Source organism: Myxine glutinosa, chromosome 7, assembly GCF_964187855.1.
Source record: "Myxine glutinosa chromosome 7, kmMyxGlut1.1, whole genome shotgun sequence".
Taxonomy (NCBI): domain Eukaryota; kingdom Metazoa; phylum Chordata; class Myxini; order Myxiniformes; family Myxinidae; genus Myxine; species Myxine glutinosa.
The window spans coordinates 11689674-11713589 of record NC_136267.1 but is presented as its reverse complement, the minus strand read 5'-3'; the positions used below and the strand labels follow the sequence as shown (position 1 = coordinate 11713589).

Genomic DNA, 23916 nt, shown 5'->3' with positions numbered 1-23916 from the left:
GCTGTTGTTCTTTTTGGGAGTCGATTTTTTAAATGTGCACCTATTGGTCAGATAGCTGCCGGACCCCACCCACATTTGACACTTGACTCCACCCACCACGACACCTAGACGAAATAATATGGCCGCCATCTTGGTTTTCTGATCTTCCCAAGACATCATGATTATACAATGCCCAGGTTTGTTGGATCGGATTTCAATTGGCTTTGTTTGAATCGACTGGTACTCACGATGAGGGACCCCGAAAAATTTAATCATATGTCGAATAAAAATTATTAGAAACGTTTAATCAATCAAGTCAACACGCACAATACGTGCCTACCAACACATAACGTTGTGGCGCGCAACCACAATTTGGAGAGAGTCAAGCCGCAAAATGGATGGGATTGAAGGACCTACCATATTTAATTAATGCAACGCAGATTCAAACTATTGGAAACAGAGCCTTACCTAAAACACATACTAATGAAATAACGAGTTCCTATGGTGCCTTACGTGTTGTATATGGACTAATTAGGGTGCGACCTTTAACCTTTAGAAGATGGGAATATTTACAGGGAATTATTTACAATGGATTATTATTTACAAGTGCCGGTTCTAAAAACCGTAACAATATTATATTTGTACATTTGCACAGCATGTTCTGTACACACTTTGTGTGTTTCACTAGATTTCTTTCTACATGATTCTCGGTACATCGGGCATCAACGTGGACACTTACGAGATCAATCCAATCTTGAAGCTAAACACGTAAGTTTCATTTTTGCAAACCTTTGTTAGAATAACATTCTTTTTTGTGAAGATAATAACCAGGTGTGGTGACAATTCCTTTCAGTTAAAATAAATCGCACTTGCATTGAAAACGCAATGACGTGTGGTGAATGAAGTCTGATGTAAATGAAGTCTGATGTAAATGAAGTCTGATGTAAATGAAGTCTGATGTAAATGAAGTCTGATGTAAATGAAGTCTGGTGTAAATGAAGTCTGGTGTAAATGAAGTCTTGTGTAAGTGAAGTGTGATGTAAATGAAGTGTGATGTAAATGAAGTGTGATGTAAATGAAGTCTGGTGTAAATGAAGTCTGATGTAAATGAAGTCTTGTGTAAGTGAAGTGTGATGTAAATGAAGTGTGATGTAAATGAAGTGTGATGTAAATGAAGTCTGGTGTAAATGAAGTCTGATGTAAATGAAGTCTCATGTAAATGAAGTGTGATGTAAATGAAGTGTGATGTTAATGAAGTGTGATGTAAATGAAGTGTGATGTAAATGAAGTGTGATGTAAATGAAGTGTGATGTAAATGAAGTCTGGTGTAAATGAAGTCTGGTGGAAATGAAGTGTGGTGTAAATGAATTCTGGTGCAAATGAATCCTGGTTCAAATGAAGTATGGTGCAAATGAAGTATGGTGTAAATGAAGTATGGTGTAAATGAAGTATGGTGTAAATGAAGTATGGTGTAAATGAAGTATGGTGTAAATGAAGTATGGTGTAAATGAAGTATGGTGTAAATGAAGTATGGTGTAAATGAAGTATGGTGTAAATGAAGTCTGGTGTAAATGAAGTCTGGTGTAAATGAAGTCTGATGTAAATGAAGTCTGGTGTAAATGAAGTCTTGTGTAAGTGAAGTGTGATGTAAATGAAGTGTGATGTAAATGAAGTGTGATGTAAATGAAGTCTGGTGTAAATGAAGTCTGATGTAAATGAAGTCTCATGTAAATGAAGTGTGATGTAAATGAAGTGTGATGTAAATGAAGTGTGATGTAAATGAAGTCTGATGTAAATGAAGTGTGATGTAAATGAAGTCTGGTGTAAATGAAGTCTGGTGGAAATGAAGTGTGGTGTAAATGAATTCTGGTGCAAATGAATCCTGGTTCAAATGAAGTATGGTGCAAATGAAGTATGGTGCAAATGAAGTATGGTGTAAATGAAGTATGGTGTAAATGAAGTATGGTGTAAATGAAGTATGGTGTAAATGAAGTATGGTGTAAATGAAGTATGGTGTAAATGAAGTATGGTGTAAATGAAGTATGGTGTAAATGAAGTATGGTGTAAATGAAGTATGGTGTAAATGAAGTATGGTGTAAATGAAGTCTGGTGTAAATGAAGTCTGGTGTAAATGAAGTCTGGTGTAAATGAAGTGTGATGTAAATGAAGTGTGATGTAAATGAAGTCTGATGTAAATGAAGTCTGATGTAAATGAAGTGTGGTGTAAATGAAGTGTGGTGCAAATGAAGTATGGTGTAAATGAAGTCTGGTGTAAATGAAGTCTGGTGTAAATGAAGTCTGGTGTAAATGAAGTCTGATGTAAATGAAGTCTGGTGTAAATGAAGTATGGTGTAAATGAAGTATGGTGTAAATGAAGTCTGGTGTAAATGAAGTCTGATGTAAATGAAGTCTGATGTAAATGAAGTCTGATGTAAATGAAGTCTGATGTAAATGAAGTCTGGTGTAAATCAAGTCTGGTGTAAATCAAGTCTGATGTAAACGAAGTCTGATGTAAATGATGTCTGATGTAAATGAAGTCTGGTTGATGATACTCCTTTTGTTGTCTCTCCATCGGGGTCTGAGGGGCCTCCTGATTCGCCCCTCTACCCTCCCCCTCCTCTACATCTTTTGTGTTCATTGTTCTACTCTTTGTCCATTACGTTTTCGCATATTCTGTTGTGTTCATTGTTTCTGTCCCAGGTTGTCTGGATCGTGCTTCACTATCTTCATCTCCATATTCTGCCCACCTTTTTCCTCGAAGATCCTTCAGATCCTCAACACCCTAAAGACCCCCCAAGACTCTTGAAGACCCCCCAAGACTCTTGAAGACCCTCAAGACACACAATACCCTGATGACCCATAAAGGCTCTTTAGACCCTGAAGACCCCTAAATATCCTTAGGACCCCCAATACAATTAAGACTCTTAAAGACCTGTAAGTCCTTTAAAGGCACTGAATACCCCTAAAGGGACACACACCCAATGGACACACATCTTGAATCCACACCCAATCCAGGCCCAGAGAGTTATGTGTTGACTTGAAGCAATTTTCCTGGCTTCTTCAGTTTCTTCAATCTTATTGTTCTTCTTTCCAGAGATTCAAGACACCTGCTCACTACCATGTATAATCATCCCCCATCCACAACATGACTTTATCTTCCCGTATTTACCCTCACCAAGCCAACTTCCTCCAAATTTCCAGTTTTTCCTTCCTGAGAGTTTGCTTCTGTATCAATGTTGTCCACCTCATGCGTCTTCCCCGAACTCCTCATTCCTCCCAACACCCATTGCTTATCCAAGTCTCCCTCTTTTGTCAGCCATTTCTGCTGTTGCAGTGTTCTCTCTTCACCACCCTCTGTTCCTGCTGTTCTTTTCATGATCTGTTCTGTGTTCCAGCTCTTCCATGAGCCTTGCCAAGGTATACAAAAAGGTGCAAAGACACGAGCACAAAATTAAGGACCAGAGATCAAAAGATTGTCCTGTGATTACTCAATAAGTTTGTGTTCAATTTTTGAATTGTTATTGCATTTTGAGGATGGAAGTTGCAGCAGAAACCATGAAGGGAGAGTATGTGGCAGTTTGATTGAGAGGTGGTTATCAAGTGGTTTGTGTGTTCACAGGACCAGTGAACAAGCAGGCCTGAAAGCTGTGGAAGCAAAGTTGAAGGTGGTTATTGAGCTGTCTCTGGCCGTCACTGGGTGAGATCTTCATGAGACCTGTTATGTACTCGCAATCATTCCATTAACTCCGCTTTATCCAGAGGGATAACATATATATATATATATATATATATATATATATATATAATCTCTCTTCAGTGTCGTGAAGCCCATCCATACGGAGTTTGGAGGGGAAGTGAGGGGAGAATCAGCGATGAAAACAGAAGATGATGTGGGCAGTTTGATCGAATATAAATTCCAGGTGTGTTTGCAAATTAAATATACAACACTGGTAATATTTATAGTAGCAGCGCAAAAACGGGGTATGAAATGCATATCAACACGTGATACAATTATTGCATCTCAAGTGTAAAACTGAAATGCTCCAAGGTACAGACACGTGATGATATTGTTGCAGGAACATGAATAGGGTAACGGATGTAATGTAGACTAGTTATGTCATTTGTACATGTTTATCGTAAGTGTATGTTTATTTGTACATGTTTATCATAAGGTATCTGTGTAAAACATAGGACCCATGTGGAAGCACGTTCAGAAAGACCTAGGAGGGTCTCCCTGCCAATCTGTATTGTGTCGAGAAACCCATAACATCAACATTTAATCTTCTAAATCGGGCCATTGGTAATCTGTCTAAATGTTAACTTTGAAGTATACATGGGGAGAGACTGCTGTGCACATGTGCTATACACGTTTTGCAGAGGACATACCCACGATCGGGAAAAAAACACCTGGGGGAAGCAGGGGGCGCCCACCCCAAAGTGTGGGATGGCACATATGGAATAGTGCGTCGGAACACTGTGCAGAAACGCAGGAACATTGCGTCGGAGCGCAGCGCAGAAACACAGGAACAGTGCGTCGGAACGCGGCGCAGAAACACAGGAACAGTGCGTCGGAACGCGGCGCAGAAACACAGGAACAGTGCGTCGGAACGCTGAGCAGAAACGCAGGAATAGTGCGTCAGAACGCTGTGCAGAAACACAGGAACAGTGCGTCGGAACGCGGCGCAGAAACACAAGAACAGTGCGTCGGAACGCTGTGCAGAAATGCAGGAACAGTGCGTCAGAACGCTGTGCAGAAACACAGGAACAGTGCATCGGAACGTGGCGCAGAAACACAGGAACTGCGTCGGAACGCGGCGCAGAAACACAGGAACAGTGCGTCGGAACGCGGCGCAAAAACACAGGAAAAGTGCGTCGGAACGCGGCGCAGAAACACAGGAACAGTGCGTCGGAACGCTGTGCAGAAATGCAGGAATAGTGCGGCAGAACTCTGTGCAGAAACACAGGAACAGTGCGTCAGAACGCTGCGCAGAAACGCAGGAATCGTGCGTCAGAACACTGTGCAGAAACACAGGAACAGTGCGTCGGAATGCTGCGCAGAAATGCAGGAACACTGTGCCGGAATGCGGCACAGAAACACAGGAACAGTGCGTTGGAACGCTGCACAGAAACGCAGGAATAGAGCGTCGGAACGCTGTGCAGAAACACAGGAATAGTGCGTGGGAACGCTGCGTGGAAAGGCAGGAACAGTGCGTCGGAATGAGTTTGCAGAAACACAGGAACAGTGGGCCAGAACGCGGCGCAGAAACACAGGAACAGTGCGTCAGAATGCTGCGCAGAAATGCAGGAACAGTGTGTCGGAATGCGGCGCAGAAACACAGGAACAGTGCGTCGGAACGCTGTGCAGAAACACACGAATAGTGCGTCGGAACGCTGCATGGAAAGGCAGGAACAGTGCGGCGGAATGCTGTGCAGAAACACAGGAACAGTGTGTCAGAACGCTGTGCAGAAACGCAGGAATAGTGCGTCAGAACGCTGCGCAGAAATGCAGGAACATTGTGTCGGAATGCGGCGCAGAAACACAGGAACAGTGCGTCGGAACGGTGCACAGAAATGCAGGAATAGTGCGTCGGAACACTTTGCAGAAACACAGGAATAGTGCATCGGAATGCTGCGTGGAAATGCTGCGTGGAAATGCAGGAACAGTGCTTTTGAACACTATGCAGAAACGCAGGAACAGTGCATAAGAACGCTGTGCAATAACACAGGAACAGTGTGTCAGAAGACAGTGCAGAATCACAGGAACAGTGCGTCGGAACGCTGCGCAGAAATGCAGGAACAGTGCTTTGGAACATTATGCAGAAACGCAGGAACAGTGCATCAGAACGCTGTGCAATAACACAGGAACAGTGCGTCAGAACGCTGCGCAGAAAAACAGGAACAGTGCGTCAAAACACTGTGCAGAAACACAGGAACAGTGCGTCAGAACGCTGCACAGAAATGCAGGAACAGTGCATTGGAACACTGTGCAGAAAAGCAGGAATAGTGCAGTAGGAGGAACAGTGAATCTATTGACCAATAGGAGGAGTGAATCTATTGACCAGTAGGAGGAGTGAATCTATTGACCAGTAGGAGGAGCTAATCTATTGACCAGTAGGAGGAGATAATCTATTGACCAGTAGGAGGAGCGAATCTATTGACCAGTAGGAGGAGCGAATCTATTGACCAGTAGGAGGAGCGAATCTCTTCACCAATAGGAGGAGCTAATCTATTGACCAATAGGGGGAGTGAATATATTGTTGCGGAGCTCCGACATCGACCTTCCCCTTATCAATGGGGGATTAATCCCCTTGTCCTTTTACTGGCCGACGCGATCCCGAAGTTATCACGTTCCTTCCGGTCGGTGTTAAATAGGGTTGTTGCCTGTTGGTCGAATTAGTCCTATTACCTAAGTACTAACACCGACCGTGAAGCAAGGAAATAACTCCCGCCCGAACCACGGCGTTAGTGGACACGCCGAGCGAAGCGAGCTGCGATTCGGGCCGTTAACAATGACGAGACCCGATTATAGCGGTTCCTAATCGTGCCACGGGTATCCAATTGAGAAATGACTCAGACGGTCGGATTAAGAGGAAACCAGGAAGAACAAGGCAATTTATTCACAATGTACAAAGAAGAGGAAAAGAAATAATGTACAAGGAAGAGGAAGAAAAAGTACACAGGGCAGCCTTAGACAGTCTTACTTATCCCTTGGACTCGGGCCCGTTCGCTCTCAGACTCAGACTCACGCGGGGATGTAGAAGGTAAGGTGGAAGGTCCGGCGATGGCGTCCACAGCTCGTCCCGGTCCTTGACTCATTCCGTGCAGCAGATCGAAACCCGGCAGGCAGCTCTCCGCGTAGCATAGGCGCGAGCGGACAATTATTGTGACAGGGAAAGGTCGGTAAGCTGGCGGTTATTGCACGCTTAGCGGCGTACGTAATAAGTGTACTGGCGCCTTTACACGCGCTCCCGGTATCGCTGGGTAATACGCCACTTCCCCACTGATGTTACCACAGCCAAGCCAAGCCCCAGTTCCTTGCCACCGCCATATGCACGCGGATCCTTGGATAGTCCGTCAATACCACGTAGGTTCTTCAGTACTCAACTCAACTACCGAACGCCTCTCCCTTCTCATAACTTGGGTGGAACTCAACTCGTAACTCGGGTAGGTCAAGAGCCTCTCTCTCCCCGCTCATGACTGAGGTGGGGGCCTCGCGCAAGGGGTTATATTGCCACGCCCAGCAAACCCTCTCGAATCTCCAGCCACACCCTATCAGGCGATCTTACTCGAGCCCTGGTTGGCTGGTGATGGCTTACCGGCTCCGCCTTGATGGCTGCTTGACGTGGCCGCACCTCCACCCCTGCACTCCGCCCCCCTTTTCGGGCTTTACCTCATGGCATTTGGGCTGGTTTGAGCGAGCCCAAGGGCAGCGAAGGCTGCTGGCAGCCTAAATGGCGAGGGCGATGGATTACAGACTAGGCAGCGCTTATTGGCGTCGCTTGGAGGGAGGCTGCAAAATGGACGAGGGGCCTACTCTTATTTGTTTTATGCAACGCAATGCAACTATTGGGAATGGCCTTATCCTAAACACATACAATGAAATAACTGAAGTCCTAAGGTGACCTACGTGTTGCTTGTGGCCTACCTATGGGGTGCAACCTTTAACCTTTGATGATGTTACCTGTGCTGGGTTCTCAAAACCGCAACAATATTGACCAGTAGGAGGAGCGATTCTATTGACCAGTAGGGGGAGCGAATATATTGACCAGTAGGAGGAGTGCATCTATTGACCAGTAGGAGGAGCAAATCTATTAACCAGTAGGAGGAGCAAATCTATTAACCAGTAGGAGGAGCGAATCTATTGACCAGTAGGGGGAGAGAATATATTGACCAGTAGGGGGAGAGAATCTAATGATCAGTAGGAGGAGCAAATCTATTAACCAGTAGGAGGAGTGAATATATTGACCAGTAGGAAGAGCAAATCTATTGACCAGTAGGAGGAACGAATCTATTGACCAGTAGGGGGAGTGAATATATTGACCAGTAGGAGGACTGCATCTATTGACCAGTAGGAGGAGAAAATCTATTAACCAGTAGGAGTAGCAAATCTATTAACCAGTAGGAGGAGCGAATCTATTGACCAGTAGGAGGAGCGAATATATTGACCAGTCGGGGGAGCGAATATATTGACCAGTAGGAGGAGCAAATCTATTAACCAGTAGGAGGAGTGAATATGTTGACCAGTAGGAAGAGCAAATCTATTGACCAGTAGGAGGAGCAAATATATTGACCAGTCGGAGGAGTGAATATATTGACCAGTAGGAGGAGTGAATCTATTGACCAGTAGGAAGAGCAAATCTATTGACCAGTAGGAAGAGCAAATCTATTGACCAGTAGGAGGAGCGCATCTATTGACCAGTAGGGGGAGCGAATATATTGACCAGTAGGAGGAGTGCATCTATTGACCAGTAGGAGGAGCGAATGTATTGACCAGTAGGAGGAAGGAATATATTGACCAGTAGGAGGAGCAAATCCGTTGCCCAGTAGGAGGAGCGAATCTATTAACCAATGGGAGGAGCGAATCTATTAACCAATGGGAGGAGCGAATCTATTGACCAGTAGAAGGAGTGCATCTATTGACCAGTAGGAGGAGTGAATCTATTGCCCAGTAGGAGGAGCGAATGTATTGACCAGTAGGTGGAGCGAATGTATTGACCAGTAGGAGGAAGGAATCTATTGACCAGTAGGAGGAGCAAATCCGTTGCCCAGTAGGAGGAGCGAATCTATTAACCAATGGGAGGAGCGAATCTATTAACCAATGGGAGGAGCGAATCTATTGACCAGTAGGAGGAGCAAATCTATTAACCAGTAGGAGGAGCGAATCTATTGACCATTAGGGGGAGAGAATACATTGACCAGTAGGGGGAGAGAATCTATTGACCAGTAGGAGGAGCAAATCTATTAACCAGTAGGAGGAGTGAATATATTGACCAGTAGGAAGAGCAAATCTATTGACCAGTAGGAGGAGCGAATATTTTGACCAGTAGGAAGAGCAAATCTATTGATCAGTCGGAGGAGCGAATCTATTGACCAATAGGAGGAGCTAATCTATTGACCAATATGGGGAGTGAATATATTGACCAGAAGGAGGAGCGAATCTATTGACCAGTAGGGGGAGCGAATATATTGACCAGTAGGAGGAGTGCATCTATTGACCAGTAGGAGGAGAAAATCTATTAACCAGTAGGGGGAGCGAATCTATTGACCAGTAGGAGGAGCAAATCTATTGACCAGTAGGAGGAGTGAATATATTGACCAGTAGGAAGAGCAAATCTATTGACCAGTAGGAGGAGTGAATATATTGACCAGTAGGAAGAGCAAATCTATTGAACAGTAGGAGGAGCGAATCTTTTGACCAGTAGGAGGAGCAAATCTATTGACCAGTCGGAGGAGTGAATATATTGACCAGTAGGAGGAGTGAATCTATTGACCAGTAGGAGGAGCAAATCTATTGACCAGTAGGAGGATCGAATTTTTTGACCAGTAGGAGTGAATATATTGACCAGTAGGAGGAGCAAATCTATTGACCAGTTGGAGGAGTGAATATATTGACCAGTAGGAGGAGTGAATCTATTGACCAGTAGGAGGAGAAAATCTATTGACCAGTAGGAGGATCGAATTTTTTGACCAGTAGGAGTGAATATATTGACCAGTAGGAGGAGCAAATCTATTGACCAGTCGGAGGAGTGAATATATTGACCAGTAGGAGGAGTGAATCTATTGACCAGTAGGAGGAGCAAATCTATTGACCAGTAGGAGGATCGAATTTTTTGACCAGTAGGAGTGAATATATTGACCAGTCGGAGTAGCGAATCTATTGACCAATGTGAGGAGCGAATCTATTGACCAGTAGGAGGAGCAAATCTATTGCCCAGTAGGAGGAGCGAATGTATTGACCAGTAGGTGGAGCGAATGTATTGACCAGTAGGTGGAGCGAATGTATTGACCAGTAGGAGGAGCGAATGTATTGCCCAGTAGGAGGAGCGAATGTATTGCCCAGTAGGAGGAGGGAATCTATTGACCAATGTGAGGAGCGAATGTATTGACCAGTAGGTGGAGCGAATGTATTGACCAGTAGGTGGAGCGAATCTATTGACCAATGTGAGGAGCGAATGTATTGACCAGTAGGTGGAGCGAATGTATTGACCAGTAGGTGGAGCGAATGTATTGACCAGTAGGTGGAGCGAATGTATTGACCAGTAGGTGAAGCGAATATATTGACCAGTAGGTGGAGCGAATATATTGACCAGTCGGAGTAGCGAATCTATTGACCAATGTGAGGAGCGAATGTATTGACCAGTAGGTGGAGCGAATGTATTGACCAGTAGGTGGAGCGAATGTATTGACCAGTAGGTGGAGCGATGTATTGACCAGTAGGTGGAGCGAATATATTGACCAGTCGGAGTAGCGAATCTATTGACCAATGTGAGGAGCGAATGTATTGACCAGTAGGTGGAGCGAATGTATTGACCAGTAGGTGGAGCGAATGTATTGACCAGTAGGGGGAGCAAATATATTGACCAGTAGGAGGAGTGCATCTATTGACCAGTAGGAGGAGAAAATCTATTAACCAGTAGGGGGAGCGAATCTATTGACCAGTAGGAGGAGCAAATCTATTGACCAGTAGGAGTGAATATATTGACCAGTAGGAAGAGCAAATCTATTGACCAGTAGGAGGAGTGAATATATTGACCAGTAGGAAGAGCAAATCTATTGAACAGTAGGAGGAGCGAATCTTTTGACCAGTAGGAGGAGCAAATCTATTGACCAGTCGGAGGAGTGAATATATTGACCAGTAGGAGGAGTGAATCTATTGACCAGTAGGAGGAGCAAATCTATTGACCAGTAGGAGGATCGAATTTTTTGACCAGTAGGAGTGAATATATTGACCAGTAGGAGGAGCAAATCTATTGACCAGTTGGAGGAGTGAATATATTGACCAGTAGGAGGAGTGAATCTATTGACCAGTAGGAGGAGCAAATCTATTGACCAGTAGGAGGATCGAATTTTTTGACCAGTAGGAGTGAATATATTGACCAGTAGGAGGAGCAAATCTATTGACCAGTCGGAGGAGTGAATATATTGACCAGTAGGAGGAGTGAATCTATTGACCAGTAGGAGGAGCAAATCTATTGACCAGTAGGAGGATCGAATTTTTTGACCAGTAGGAGTGAATATATTGACCAGTCGGAGTAGCGAATCTATTGCCCAATGTGAGGAGCGAATCTATTGACCAGTAGGAGGAGCAAATCTATTGCCCAGTAGGAGGAGCGAATGTATTGACCAGTAGGTGGAGCGAATGTATTGACCAGTAGGTGGAGCGAATGTATTGACCAGTAGGAGGAGCGAATGTATTGCCCAGTAGGAGGAGCGAATGTATTGCCCAGTAGGAGGAGGGAATCTATTGACCAATGTGAGGAGCGAATGTATTGACCAGTAGGTGGAGCGAATGTATTGACCAGTAGGTGGAGCGAATCTATTGACCAATGTGAGGAGCGAATGTATTGACCAGTAGGTGGAGCGAATGTATTGACCAGTAGGTGGAGCGAATGTATTGACCAGTAGGTGGAGCGAATGTATTGACCAGTAGGTGAAGCGAATATATTGACCAGTAGGTGGAGCGAATATATTGACCAGTCGGAGTAGCGAATCTATTGACCAATGTGAGGAGCGAATGTATTGACCAGTAGGTGGAGCGAATGTATTGACCAGTAGGTGGAGCGAATGTATTGACCAGTAGGTGGAGCGATGTATTGACCAGTAGGTGGAGCGAATATATTGACCAGTCGGAGTAGCGAATCTATTGACCAATGTGAGGAGCGAATGTATTGACCAGTAGGTGGAGCGAATGTATTGACCAGTAGGTGGAGCGAATGTATTGACCAGTAGGTGGAGCGAATGTATTGACCAGTAGGTGGAGCGAATGTATTGACCAGTAGGAGGAGCGAATGTATTGCCCAGTAGGAGGAGCGAATGTATTGCCCAGTAGGAGGAGGGAATCTATTGCCCCGTAGGATCGCCGTTTTTGAATCCTGTTTGCGAGGTTTTCCAAGTTGTAAACTGAGAGTTGTGAAACTCGGATATTATCATGTTGAAGCAAAATTCCAGAACTATGTTTCTCACAAGTTTTAGATTCAAGAGGGTTTCGTTTTTCTATAATAATTGCGAATGATTTACACCACGCCCATAGGGCGAAGCCGTCTAGAAGTAGAACAGTGTTTGTCCATCTGTATGCAATTTAGTTCAGGCCGAACGTATCATTGAACCTGTCGTATATCACAATCGCCATGCTCTACCTTTACGGTTTTCAATCAGTGTTAAACACAAACAAACCGCTTGTTAAAATGATCATCAAATATCAAAAGCATCGGCGTTACGTCTCTTCCAACAATACGGTACGTATAGACTATAGGCCTTAGGCTTCATGACCAGTCGGACCACTTCGGACAAATTCAGCCCAGGTTTCTTAACACAGTGGTGTATAGTTTCAGTAGTACAGTATCGTTTTCGTAATAATAATAATAATATAGTAAACATGCCCATAACACTTTAATCCCAATGTCGTGAATACAAAGTTAATGGATTGAAGCGGTGTATGGTTCATGAATCAATGATAACCGGTGTACGGTACTAACAACTGCGGAAGTAAGGAATTCGCCTCAGTTTTTTGATAGCACGTTATTAACCCAAACGTCGTGGGGTATATAGATTACAGTAGATCTTCCCGTAGTTCTGTAAGTAAAACTTACCTCATGGATGTCGAGATTCCTCCAGATTTCTTCGTTTAATGTCATGACCAGCATTAACGACCGTTTTGAAAGCTAATAATATGTGTTTGTGGTTTATAATATTTTACAAGCTCGGCTACGCCGCTGTAATAGACTTTTGGTCTTGTTTTATATAGTTAATATAATCATTGCCTAAGAATCCCAAAAAACATCCCTTGTATTTCACATTGCCAATTGTGATTGAATGACGTGTCTGTCAGGTGATGAATACAGGTAAATCCATTGGTAGCCTGGGAAATGCTTACATTAACATATCGTGGCCTGCTGAGATCACCAATGGGAAGTGGTTGCTGTACCTTGTGAACGTGACGGTGAACGGAACGTTGGGCACATCTTGTCATCCTGCAAACCGTATTAATGAGCTCAACTTGCAGGTATGTGTCAGCATCTGTCACATGGACGAGCTTGCACATAAATACATTTTCACCACATGATGCTAAATCCACTTTACGACCAAGTGAGAAGCACAGCAAGAAACATGGGTGCAGAGGTGGTTGCATCACTCTACCAAAAAAGCCTCCTTTTTATCTCACCTGGAATGAAGTTCAGGGGAGCTTATGCGATGGGGGCATTGTCCATCCGTCCGTCCGTCCGTAAACACTTGCAACTTCTCCGAAACCGCTGATGGGATTGAGACCAAATTTGGCACAAATTATATTTATTGTGTTGTGACTAAAGTTTGTTCACGGCATTAAAAAGATCGGGGTGGAAGGGGATTTACCAGGGGTCAAAATGGATCCAGGTTTGACCCCCCAAAATAGGATTTTTGTTTCCTCTGAAACTTCACAAACTATTTCGATGAAACTTGACCACAACCTTCATCACAACCTTCATCCCCCATGATGTACCCAAGTTTGTTCACGGCACAAAGAAAATCAAAGTTTAAAGGGGTTTACGGGGGGTCAAAGTGGTTAAAGGTTTGACCCCCTAAAATAGGTAATTACTTTCTTCTCAGAAACTACACTCACAATTCTGATGAAACTTCACCACAACTTTAATCACCCATGATGTACCAATGTTTGTTCAAGGCATTAGAAAAATTGGGGTCTGGTGAGGTATATGGGGGAGGGAGAGTGGGGTTACCCCCCAAAATAGATATGTTTTTGTTTGCTTAAAGTCTAATGATTATGTTAGTATGATTCTACCTGCTGCCCTGTCTTCTAGAAACCATTGAAATTGGTTTAAAATACCGTAGTCGGTGCAGTGTAATGTTTATTCTACCAGGTGAACACCAGGGGTATTGCCCCTATGTTTAACATGAAACTGTATTCGTCACAGAGCATCGGTAATCAAGATAACTGGAACCGAGAGAGGAGACACACACACGAGCTGGAACCTGTGGTGTCTGAAAGCAAGGTGGAGAGATGGTCGGGCCAAAGGGAGAAGAGAGTTCTTGTGAGTAACTCATAAGAACATAATTTTGTGCATTTTACTGGTAGAGGAGGGAGAGGGGAATGAGGAGGGGAGGAAGAGGATGGACAGGAGAAAGAGGCGAGACAGGAGGAGGGGCAGGAGGAGGTTGAGAGGAGGCTGAGAGGAGGTGGGGGAAGAGGACGGACAGGAGGTGGGGGAGGAGGACGGACAGGAGACGGGGGAAGAGGAGGATGGACAGGAGAATGGGAAGAGGAGCACCGACAGGAGAATGGGAAGAGGAGCACCGACAGGAGTAGGGGAAGGAGGAGTGGGAAAAAACTGTTGGGTGGCTCTCATCCGAGGCATGTTATGCTGGATTCAGATCCGAAGAATGTTATACTGGATTCAGATCCAATGAATGTTGTACTGGATTCAGATCCGATGAATGTTATACTGGACTCAGATCCGAAGAATGTTAAACTGGATTCGGATCCGATGAATGTCATACTGGATTCGGATCCGAGAAATGTTATACTGGATTCAGATCCGATGAATGTTATACTGAATTCAGATATGATGAATGTTATGCTGGATTCAGATCTGATGAATGTTATACTGGATTCGGATCCGATGAATGTCATACTGGATTCGGATCCGAGAAATGTTATACTGGACTCAGATCCGAAGAATGTTAAACTGGATTCGTATCCGAGGAATGTTATACTGGATTCGGATCCGAGAAATGTTATACTGAATTCAGATATGATGAATGTTATGCTGGATTCAGATCTGATGAATGTTATACTGCATTCGGACCAGAGCAATGTTACACTCAATTCCGATCACAGCAATGTTATGCTCGATTCAGATCCGAGGAATGTTATGCTGGATTCGTATCCGAGAAATGTTATACTGAATTCAGATATGATGAATGTTATGCTGGATTCAGATCTGATGAATGTTATACTGCATTCGGACCAGAGCAATGTTACACTCAATTCCGATCACAGCAATGTTATGCTCGATTCAGATCCGAGGAATGTTATGCTGGATTCGTATCCGAGAAATGTTATACTGGATTCAGATCTGATGAATGTTATACTGGATTCAGATCCGATGAATGTTATACTGCATTCGGATCAGAGCAATGTTACACTCAATTCCGATCACAGCAATGTTATGCTCGATTCAGATCCGAGGAATGTTATACTGAATTCGTATCCGAGGAATGTTATACTGGATTCAGATCCGATGAATGTTATACTGGATTCAGATCTGATGAATGTTATACTGGATTCAGATCTGATGAATGCTACACTGGATTCAGATCCGATGAATGTTATACTGCATTCGGATCAGAGCAATGTTACACTCAATTCCGATCACAGCAATGTTATGCTCGATTCAGATCTGATGAATGTTATACTGGATTCAGATCTGATGAATGTTATACTGGATTCAGATCTGATGAATGCTACACTGGATTCAGATCCGATGAATGTTATACTGCATTCGGATCAGAGCAATGTTACACTAAATTCCGATCACAGCAATGTTATGCTCGATTCAGATCCGAGGAATGTTATACTGGATTCGGATTCGATGAATGTTAAACTGGATTTGAATGTGATAAATGTTATACTGGATTCGTATCCGAGGAATGTTATACTGGATTCAGATCTGATGAATGTTATACTGGATTCAGATCCGATGAATGTTATACTGGATTAGGATCTGAGGAATGTCATACTGGATTCAGATTCGAGGAATGTTATATTGGATTATGATCAGAGGAATGTTATTCTGGATTCAGATCCGAGGAATGTTATACTCGATTTAGATTTAAGGGATGTTACACTGGATTCAGGTCTGATGAATGTTATACTGGATTCAGATCCGATGAATGTTATACTGCATTCGGATCAGAGCAATGTTACACTCAATTTGGATCACATCCGAGGAATGTTATACTGGATTCAGATACAATGAATGTTGTACTGGATTCGGATCCAAGGAATGCTATGCTCAATTTGGATCCGACGAATGTTATACTGGATTCGAATTCGATGAATGTTAAACTGGATTTGGATGCGATGAATGTTATGCTGGATTCGGATCCGAGGAATGTTATACTGCATTCGGATCAGAGCAATGTTTCACCCAATTCGGATCACAGTAATGTTATGCTCGATTCACATCCGAGGAATGTTTTACTGGATTCGGATATGAGGAATGTTATACTCGATTCAGATTCGAGGAATGTTTTACTGGATTCAGATCTGATGAATGTTATACTGGGTTCAGATCCGATGAATGTTATACTGGATTCAGATCCGATGAATGTTATACTGGGTTCAGATCCGATGAATGTTATACTGAATTCAGATCCGATGAATGTTATACTGGATTCAGATCTGATGAATGTTATACTGGATTCAGATCCGATGAATGTTATACTGGATTCAGATCCGATGAATGTTATACTGCATTCGGATCAGAGCAATGTTTCACCCAATTCGGATCACAGTAATGTTATGCTCGATTCACATCCGAGGAATGTTTTACTGGATTCGGATATGAGGAATGTTATATTGGTTTCGGATCCAATAAATGTTATTCTCGATTCGAATCTGATGAATACAATACTCGATTTGGATCCGAGGAATGTTATACTCGATTCAGATTCGAGGAATGTTTTACTGGATTCAGATCTGATGAATGTTATTCTGGGTTCAGATCCGATGAATGTTATACTGGATTCAGATCTGATGAATGTTATACTGGATTCGTATCCGAGGAATGTTATACTGGATTCAGATCCGATGAATGTTATACTGGATTCAGATCTGATGAATGTTATACTGGATTCCGATCAGAGCAATGTTTCACTCAATTCGGATCACAGTAATGTTATGCTCGATTTACATCCGAGGAATGTTTTACTGGATTCGGATCAGAGGAATGTTGTATTGGTTTCGGATCCAATGAATGTTATTCTCGATTCGGATCCGATGAATACGATACTCGATTTGGATCTGAGGAATGTTATACTCGATTCAGATTCGAGGAATGTTACACTGGATTCCGATCTGAGGAATGTTATACTCAATTCGGATACGAAGAATGTTATGTTGATAAAATTAATGTATTGTTATATTTATTTTGAGCAAAAGTATAATGTCCAAAGTGGGTCAGATTGTACATTCTTCATTATTAGCCTCTGTTGGACTTAATCCGAAATGGGGGCTTATGGATTTGGTCTTGTCCCTCTGTCTGTCCGTCCATCCATCCGCAACCATATCTCGGACATGTATGGACAGATTTTGTTCATACTTGGCATATGTAAAATATGAACAACAAACCGAAAACAAACAAACAACCGGAGTGAAAACTGAGTACTCCCTTTCAGCGCGCGTCATTGCTGAGCCCCCTTCGGTGCCCGGCAATGACGTTATTAAATAACGAAAATGACGTTAAACCCCCTAACTTCATAGTCAAGTTAGGGGGTTTAATCTGTGTATATTAACGGTTTAGATTGGTCACAAATAAACAATTTGCAGTATGTTGTCCTGATGAGGGAAAAATATGCCCTCGTCGGGACAGAATGGTGTTGAAGTCGTGGGGACTCACTCCTATGGATGAGGGATCCAATTGAATGACCATGCATTCTGGCCCTTCGGGGTCAGGATGCATGTGTTTTGATTGACCATGTGCTTCAGCCTTTGGGTTGAGGTGCATGTGTATGCCAATGGGAGTCTTGATAGGCGGTGTACCTTGGCCGTGGGGTCACGGTGCACGTCCAAGGCTGTTTAGATGTTTGATTTTTTAAACCTTTTTTCATTATAAAAAAGGCAGGCCTCATAAGGCCCATAATGAGGGCGAAATCTTGATCGACATCTCTGCCTTTGTCTATTTGTGACCATAGAGCTTTAATCTCAGTCTGCAAAGACTTGAGTACCACACGGATGCCTCCTAGTTTGGAGGTGATGCGTTGGTATAATTTATGCACATGACGTCAGTGTCATGTCATACGGTTAGTGTGCCTCCTCAGTTATATATTTGCATCACTGAAATAAAATCCTGGCTTCAAATCAACTTCCTCAAGCTTAACTGTGATAAATCTGAAATAATCATCATTGGCCCAAAAACGCTCACAAAATCCACCCATAACTTTGCCCTCAACATCGACGGTATCCCAGTATCCACCTCCCCTCACATCCGGAATCTTGGCGTCATCTTTGACCAAACCCTTTCCTTCGACAAATACACTAAACAGATCACAAAGTCAGCCTTCTTTCACCTGAAAAACATTGCCCGTCTCCGCTCATCCCTCTCCTCCACGGCTGCAGAAACCCTCATCCACGCCTTCATCACCTCCCGTCTGGACTACTGCAATAGCCTCCTCTATGGTTCACCCTCAAAAATCACCAATAAACTCCAATACATTCAGAAGTCCGCTGCCCGTCTACTCACCCATTCCCGGACCCGTGACCACATCACCCCCGTCCTTTACAAGCTTCACTGGCTCCCCATCCCCCAGAGAATCCAGTACAAAATCCTCCTCTTGACATACAAAGCCCTCCATAACCTGGCCCCATCCTACCTGGCTGACCTCCTCTCCAGACACACTCCCACCCGCAACCTCCGCTCTGCTGGTACCAACCTCCTGACCCCCTCCATCCGGACCAAATTCAGATCCTGGGGGGACAGGGCCTTCTCCATCGCTGCTCCCACCCTCTGGAACTCACTACCTCACACCATCAGAGACTCCTCCTCACTCACCACATTCAAAACATCACTAAAGACCCACCTGTTCAACACTGCATTCAACATTCAACCCACAGCATTTAACCCCTGACTATCTCTTCTCCTTCTCCCTCCTTTTACTTTAAATATTTCCCTATTGATTCTTGTCTTTTTGCAATTGTTGTTTTCATGTATTGTTATGCATTATGTTTGCCACTCTGTCAAAGCGCCTTTGGGCTTCTGGAAAAGCGCTATACAAAATAAATGAATTATTATTATTATTATTATTATTATATACATATATATATATATATATATCTGTGCAGTGTCTGTGTTGTGTTGTCCTGTGTTCTGTTGTGTTGTCCTGTGTTGTTTTGTCCTGTGTTGTCACTGCACTACTTTCTCAAACTTTTGTGAAATCGTACCAAACTTCTGGTATGCACATATCTCTCCCGTCGGTATGTCCTAAGCGTATTTTGTTTTTGAAAAATTTCCGAATTTTATTTTTTGGGGAATTTTTTGGGGGAATTTTTATTTTTTCAACTTAAGTTTTCAACTTCATTTGTTTATAAAATGTGATATCACGTATATTACAAATACATTTGTGCAAAATAATTGTTTGTATTATAATTGGTGTAAATCATGACAACACAGCAACTCAGGTACAGTCATTAGCCTCAGCTAAAATAAGCCCGTTCCCCAGTAACGACGCTTGGTGAGGCGAGCGCATGTTACTGAGGAACGGGCTTATTTTAGCTGAGGATAATGACTGTACCTGAGTTGCTGTGTTGTCATGATTTACACCAATTATAATACAAACAATTATTTTGCACAAATATATTTGTAGTGTTTGTGATATTACATTTTTATAGGCAATTTAGGTTGAAAAAATATATTATATTCAAAAAAGAACCCCTCAGCACATACATAGGGGAGGGGTAGGTGCAGACTGGAAGTTTGGGACGATTACACCTCACCACCAAGTAATTTAACACCTCACCACCAAGTAAAAAACACCTCACCACCAAGTAATTTAAAACACCTCACCACCAAGTAATTTAAAACACCTCACCACCAAGTAATTTAAAACACCTCACCACCAAGTAATTTCAAACACCTCACCACCAAGTAATTCAAAACACCTCACCACCAAGTAATTTAAAACACCTCACCACCAAGTAATTTCAAACACCTCACCACCAAGTAATTCAAAACACCTCACCACCAAGTAATTCAAAACACCTCACCACCAAGTAATTCAAAACACCTCACCACCAAGTAATTTAAAACACCTCACCACCAAGTAATTTAAAACACCTCACCACCAAGTAATTTAAAACACCTCACCACCAAGTAATTTAAAACACCTCACCACCAAGTAATTTAAAACACCTCACCACCAAGTAATTCAAAACACCTCACCACCAAGTAATTTAAAACACCTCACCACCAAGTAATTTAAAACACCTCACCACCAAGTAATTTAAAACACCTCACCACCAAGTAATTTAAAACACCTCACCACCACGTAATTTAAAACACCTCACCACCAAGTAATTTAAAACACCTCACCACCAAGTAATTTAAAACACCTCACCACCAAGTAATTTAAAACACCTCACCACCAAGTAATTTAAAACACCTCACCACCAAGTAATTTAAAACACATCACCACCACGTAATTTAAAACACCTCACCACCAAGTAATTTAAAACACCTCACCACCAAGTAATTTAAAACACCTCACCACCAAGTAATTTAAAACACCTCACCACCAAGTAATTTAAAACACCTCACCACCAAGTAATTTAAAACACCTCACCACCAAGTAATTTAAAACACCTCACCACCAAGTAATTTAAAACACCTCACCACCAAGTAATTTAAAACACCTCACCACCAAGTAATTCAAAACACCTCACCACCAAGTAATTTAAAACACCTCACCACCAAGTAATTTAAAACACCTCACCACCAAGTAATTTAAAACACCTCACCACCAAGTAATTTAAAACACCTCACCACCAAGTAATTTAAAACACCTCACCACCAAGTAATTCAAAACACCTCACCACAAAGTAATTCAAAACACCTCACCACCAAGTAATTTAAAACACCTCACCACCAAGTAATTTAAAACACCTCACCACCAAGTAATTCAAAACACCTCACCACCAAGTAATTTAAAACACCTCACCACCAAGTAATTCAAAACACCTCGCCACCAAGTAATTCAAAACACCTCACCACCAAGTAATTCAAAACACCTCACCACCAAGTAATTTAAAACACCTCACCACCAAGTAATTCAAAACACCTCACCACCAAGTAATTTAAAACACCTCACCACCAAGTAATTTAAAACACCTCACCACCAAGTACTTCAAAACACCGCACCACCAAGTAATTTAAAACACCTCACAGCAATAAAACACGTGATAAAAAGACCTCACAGCCATAAAACAGTTAATAAAACACCTCACAGCCACGAAATTAAAAACACTTCACCACCACGTCATTTAAAACACCTCATCACCAACTAATTTAAAACACCGCACCACCAAGTAATTTAAAACACCTCACAGCCATAAAACACGTGATAAAAAGACCTCACAGCCATAAAACAGTTAATAAAACACCTCACAGCCACGAAATTAAAAACACTTCACCACCACGTCATTTAAAAACACCTCATCACCAACTAATTTAAAACGCCTCACCACCACGTAATTATAAATACCTCACCACCACATAATTCAAAACACCTCACCACCACGTCATTTAAAAACACCTCATCACCAACTAATTCAAAACGCCCCACCACCACGTAATTATAAATACCTCACCACCACATAATTCAAAATACCTCACCACCACGTGATTCAAAACCACCACAATGTTATTAAAAACACTTCACAACCATGGAAACAAAAGTTTGAGAGAGTCGGTAAGTGACAACACAAACACTGCCCAGATGTGTAGAAGGGTGTCTCAAAATAGATGGAACCCATTAACATGATAATAATTTATTACTCAGACAAGAAACACCAAAAAAGATTACATTTCCTGGAAGCTGATATGATAACAATTAAAAAACTGAAGATTTGAGGTCTCTAGCTCAAAGGATACATTTATTAGAGCACATGTTCCAAATGACCGCTTTGCGCCTTAGACACACTTGAAGCCGACGAGCGAAGTTGTCAATCACCCTGACACACTCTTCCTTCCTGATGGCACGAATCTTCTGGGTGATGGCCACTTTCAGTTCAGAAATGGATTGAGGACGATTCTTATACACGTGGTCCTTCAAGAACCCCCAGAGATAAAAATCTGGGGGGATCAGATCGGGTGAATGCGGAGACCACTCGGGTTTGCGGCGCCTGCTGATCAGCCGATCAGGGAATCGGTGGTCCAGCCACTCCATCGTGATGTTGGCTGTATGTGGAGTTTCCCCTATCTTGTTGGAACCATTGCACATCTCGATTCACGCCACGACGTCTCCAAAGTCCCCTCCAGAACTTGTTGAGCACCACAATGTAACGCTCCTTTGTGACAGTGACTGCCTCCTCGTCTGCGTCTTCAAACCAAAACGGGCCGATTATGCCATGTTTTGAGATGGCCACCCAGGCCGTGCATTTCACAGAGTGCAAGGTCGTCTGAAGCACCTCGTCTGGGGCTTGTGTGCCCCAGAACACATTGTTCTTGCTATTGACATGCCCACAGAGCAAGAAGTGTGCTTCGTCACCTGAACCAAACATCATCAAGAAAGTCAGGATCCTCTTCGATCTTGTTCTCGAACCACCGGCACATCACAACACGTTTTGCCATGTCAGCTGGTGTGAGTTTATGCTTGATCTGGATCTTGTATGGGTACAGCTGAAGATCCTTGATCAAGATTCTTTGCACTGACGCACGTGAAAGACCCAGCTCTTGGCTACGTCTTCGGATGGACTTTTCGGGCTCCTTCCGACAGAATGTCTCACCGCATTCACATTGTCAGATCTTGCAGTCAGCTTCCTGCGAGAACTGGGTGTTTCTGCCTTCTTGAGGCAGAAAACTTCTTATTTCTGCCTTTCTGCCTTCTTGTTGAGGTTGTTTACTGATCCAGTGGCTTGAAATTTGTGTGCCCAATGATAAATTTGGTTTTTCTGGGGATAGTTGTTGAAGTTGAACTTCCTGCGAAATTTTGCTTGCACCGTTTCGAATGATTTCGTCTCCAAATAAGTAGTGACGCAAAATATTTTTTCCTCCTTTGTCGAAGGCATTTTGATTGATAATTATTATTAGTTGTTATGGTCTCCTCTCTTCAAATCTGTAAAAAAAAAAGAACAAGAACATTAATATTGGCAGAATTATTAGCAGTGACATGGGTTCCATGTATTTTGAGACACCCTTATATAGATGACTGCACCCGAGTTGCCGTTTTGTCATGGTTTAAACCAATCATAATTCAAACAATTATTTTGCACAAATGTATTTGTAATATACGTGATTTCACATTTTATAAACAATTGAAGTTGAAAAAAAAAAATTTCCCAAAAAATTCCCCAAAAAAATAAAATACTAATTGGAATTTTTTTTTTTTTTAAATACCCTTAGGACATACCGACGGGAGAGATATGTGCATACCAGAAGTTTGGTACGATTTCACAAAAGTTTGAGAAAGTAGTTCAGTGACAACACAGGACAGACGCTGCACAGATATATATATATTATATATATATTATATATAATATATATATATATATATATATATATATATATATATATATATATATATATATATATATATATATATATATATGTAATATTGTTGCGGATCTCCGACGTCGGCTCTCCCCTTATCAAGAGGCGGTTAACCCCCTTGTCCCTTTTACTGGCCGACGCGATCCCGAAGTTATCACGTTCCTTCCGGTCGGTGTTAAATAGGGTTGTTGGTCGAATTTAGTCCTATTACCTAATTACTAACATCGACCGTGAAGCAAGGAAA

General features: G+C 42.6%; 1 protein-coding gene across 1 annotated transcript in view; it reads left to right on the top strand.

The window, feature by feature from the left end:
- Positions 1–23916, top strand: part of LOC137430982 (integrin alpha-6) — a 446593-nt gene that overhangs the window by 396734 nt on the left and 25943 nt on the right. Inside the window, exons 17-21 of the mRNA XM_078781278.1 lie at positions 668–747; positions 3599–3676; positions 3797–3899; positions 13028–13201; positions 14106–14222. Coding sequence (XP_078637404.1) covers positions 668–747; positions 3599–3676; positions 3797–3899; positions 13028–13201; positions 14106–14222 — 552 coding nt within the window. The remainder of the gene's footprint in view (positions 1–667; positions 748–3598; positions 3677–3796; positions 3900–13027; positions 13202–14105; positions 14223–23916) is intronic.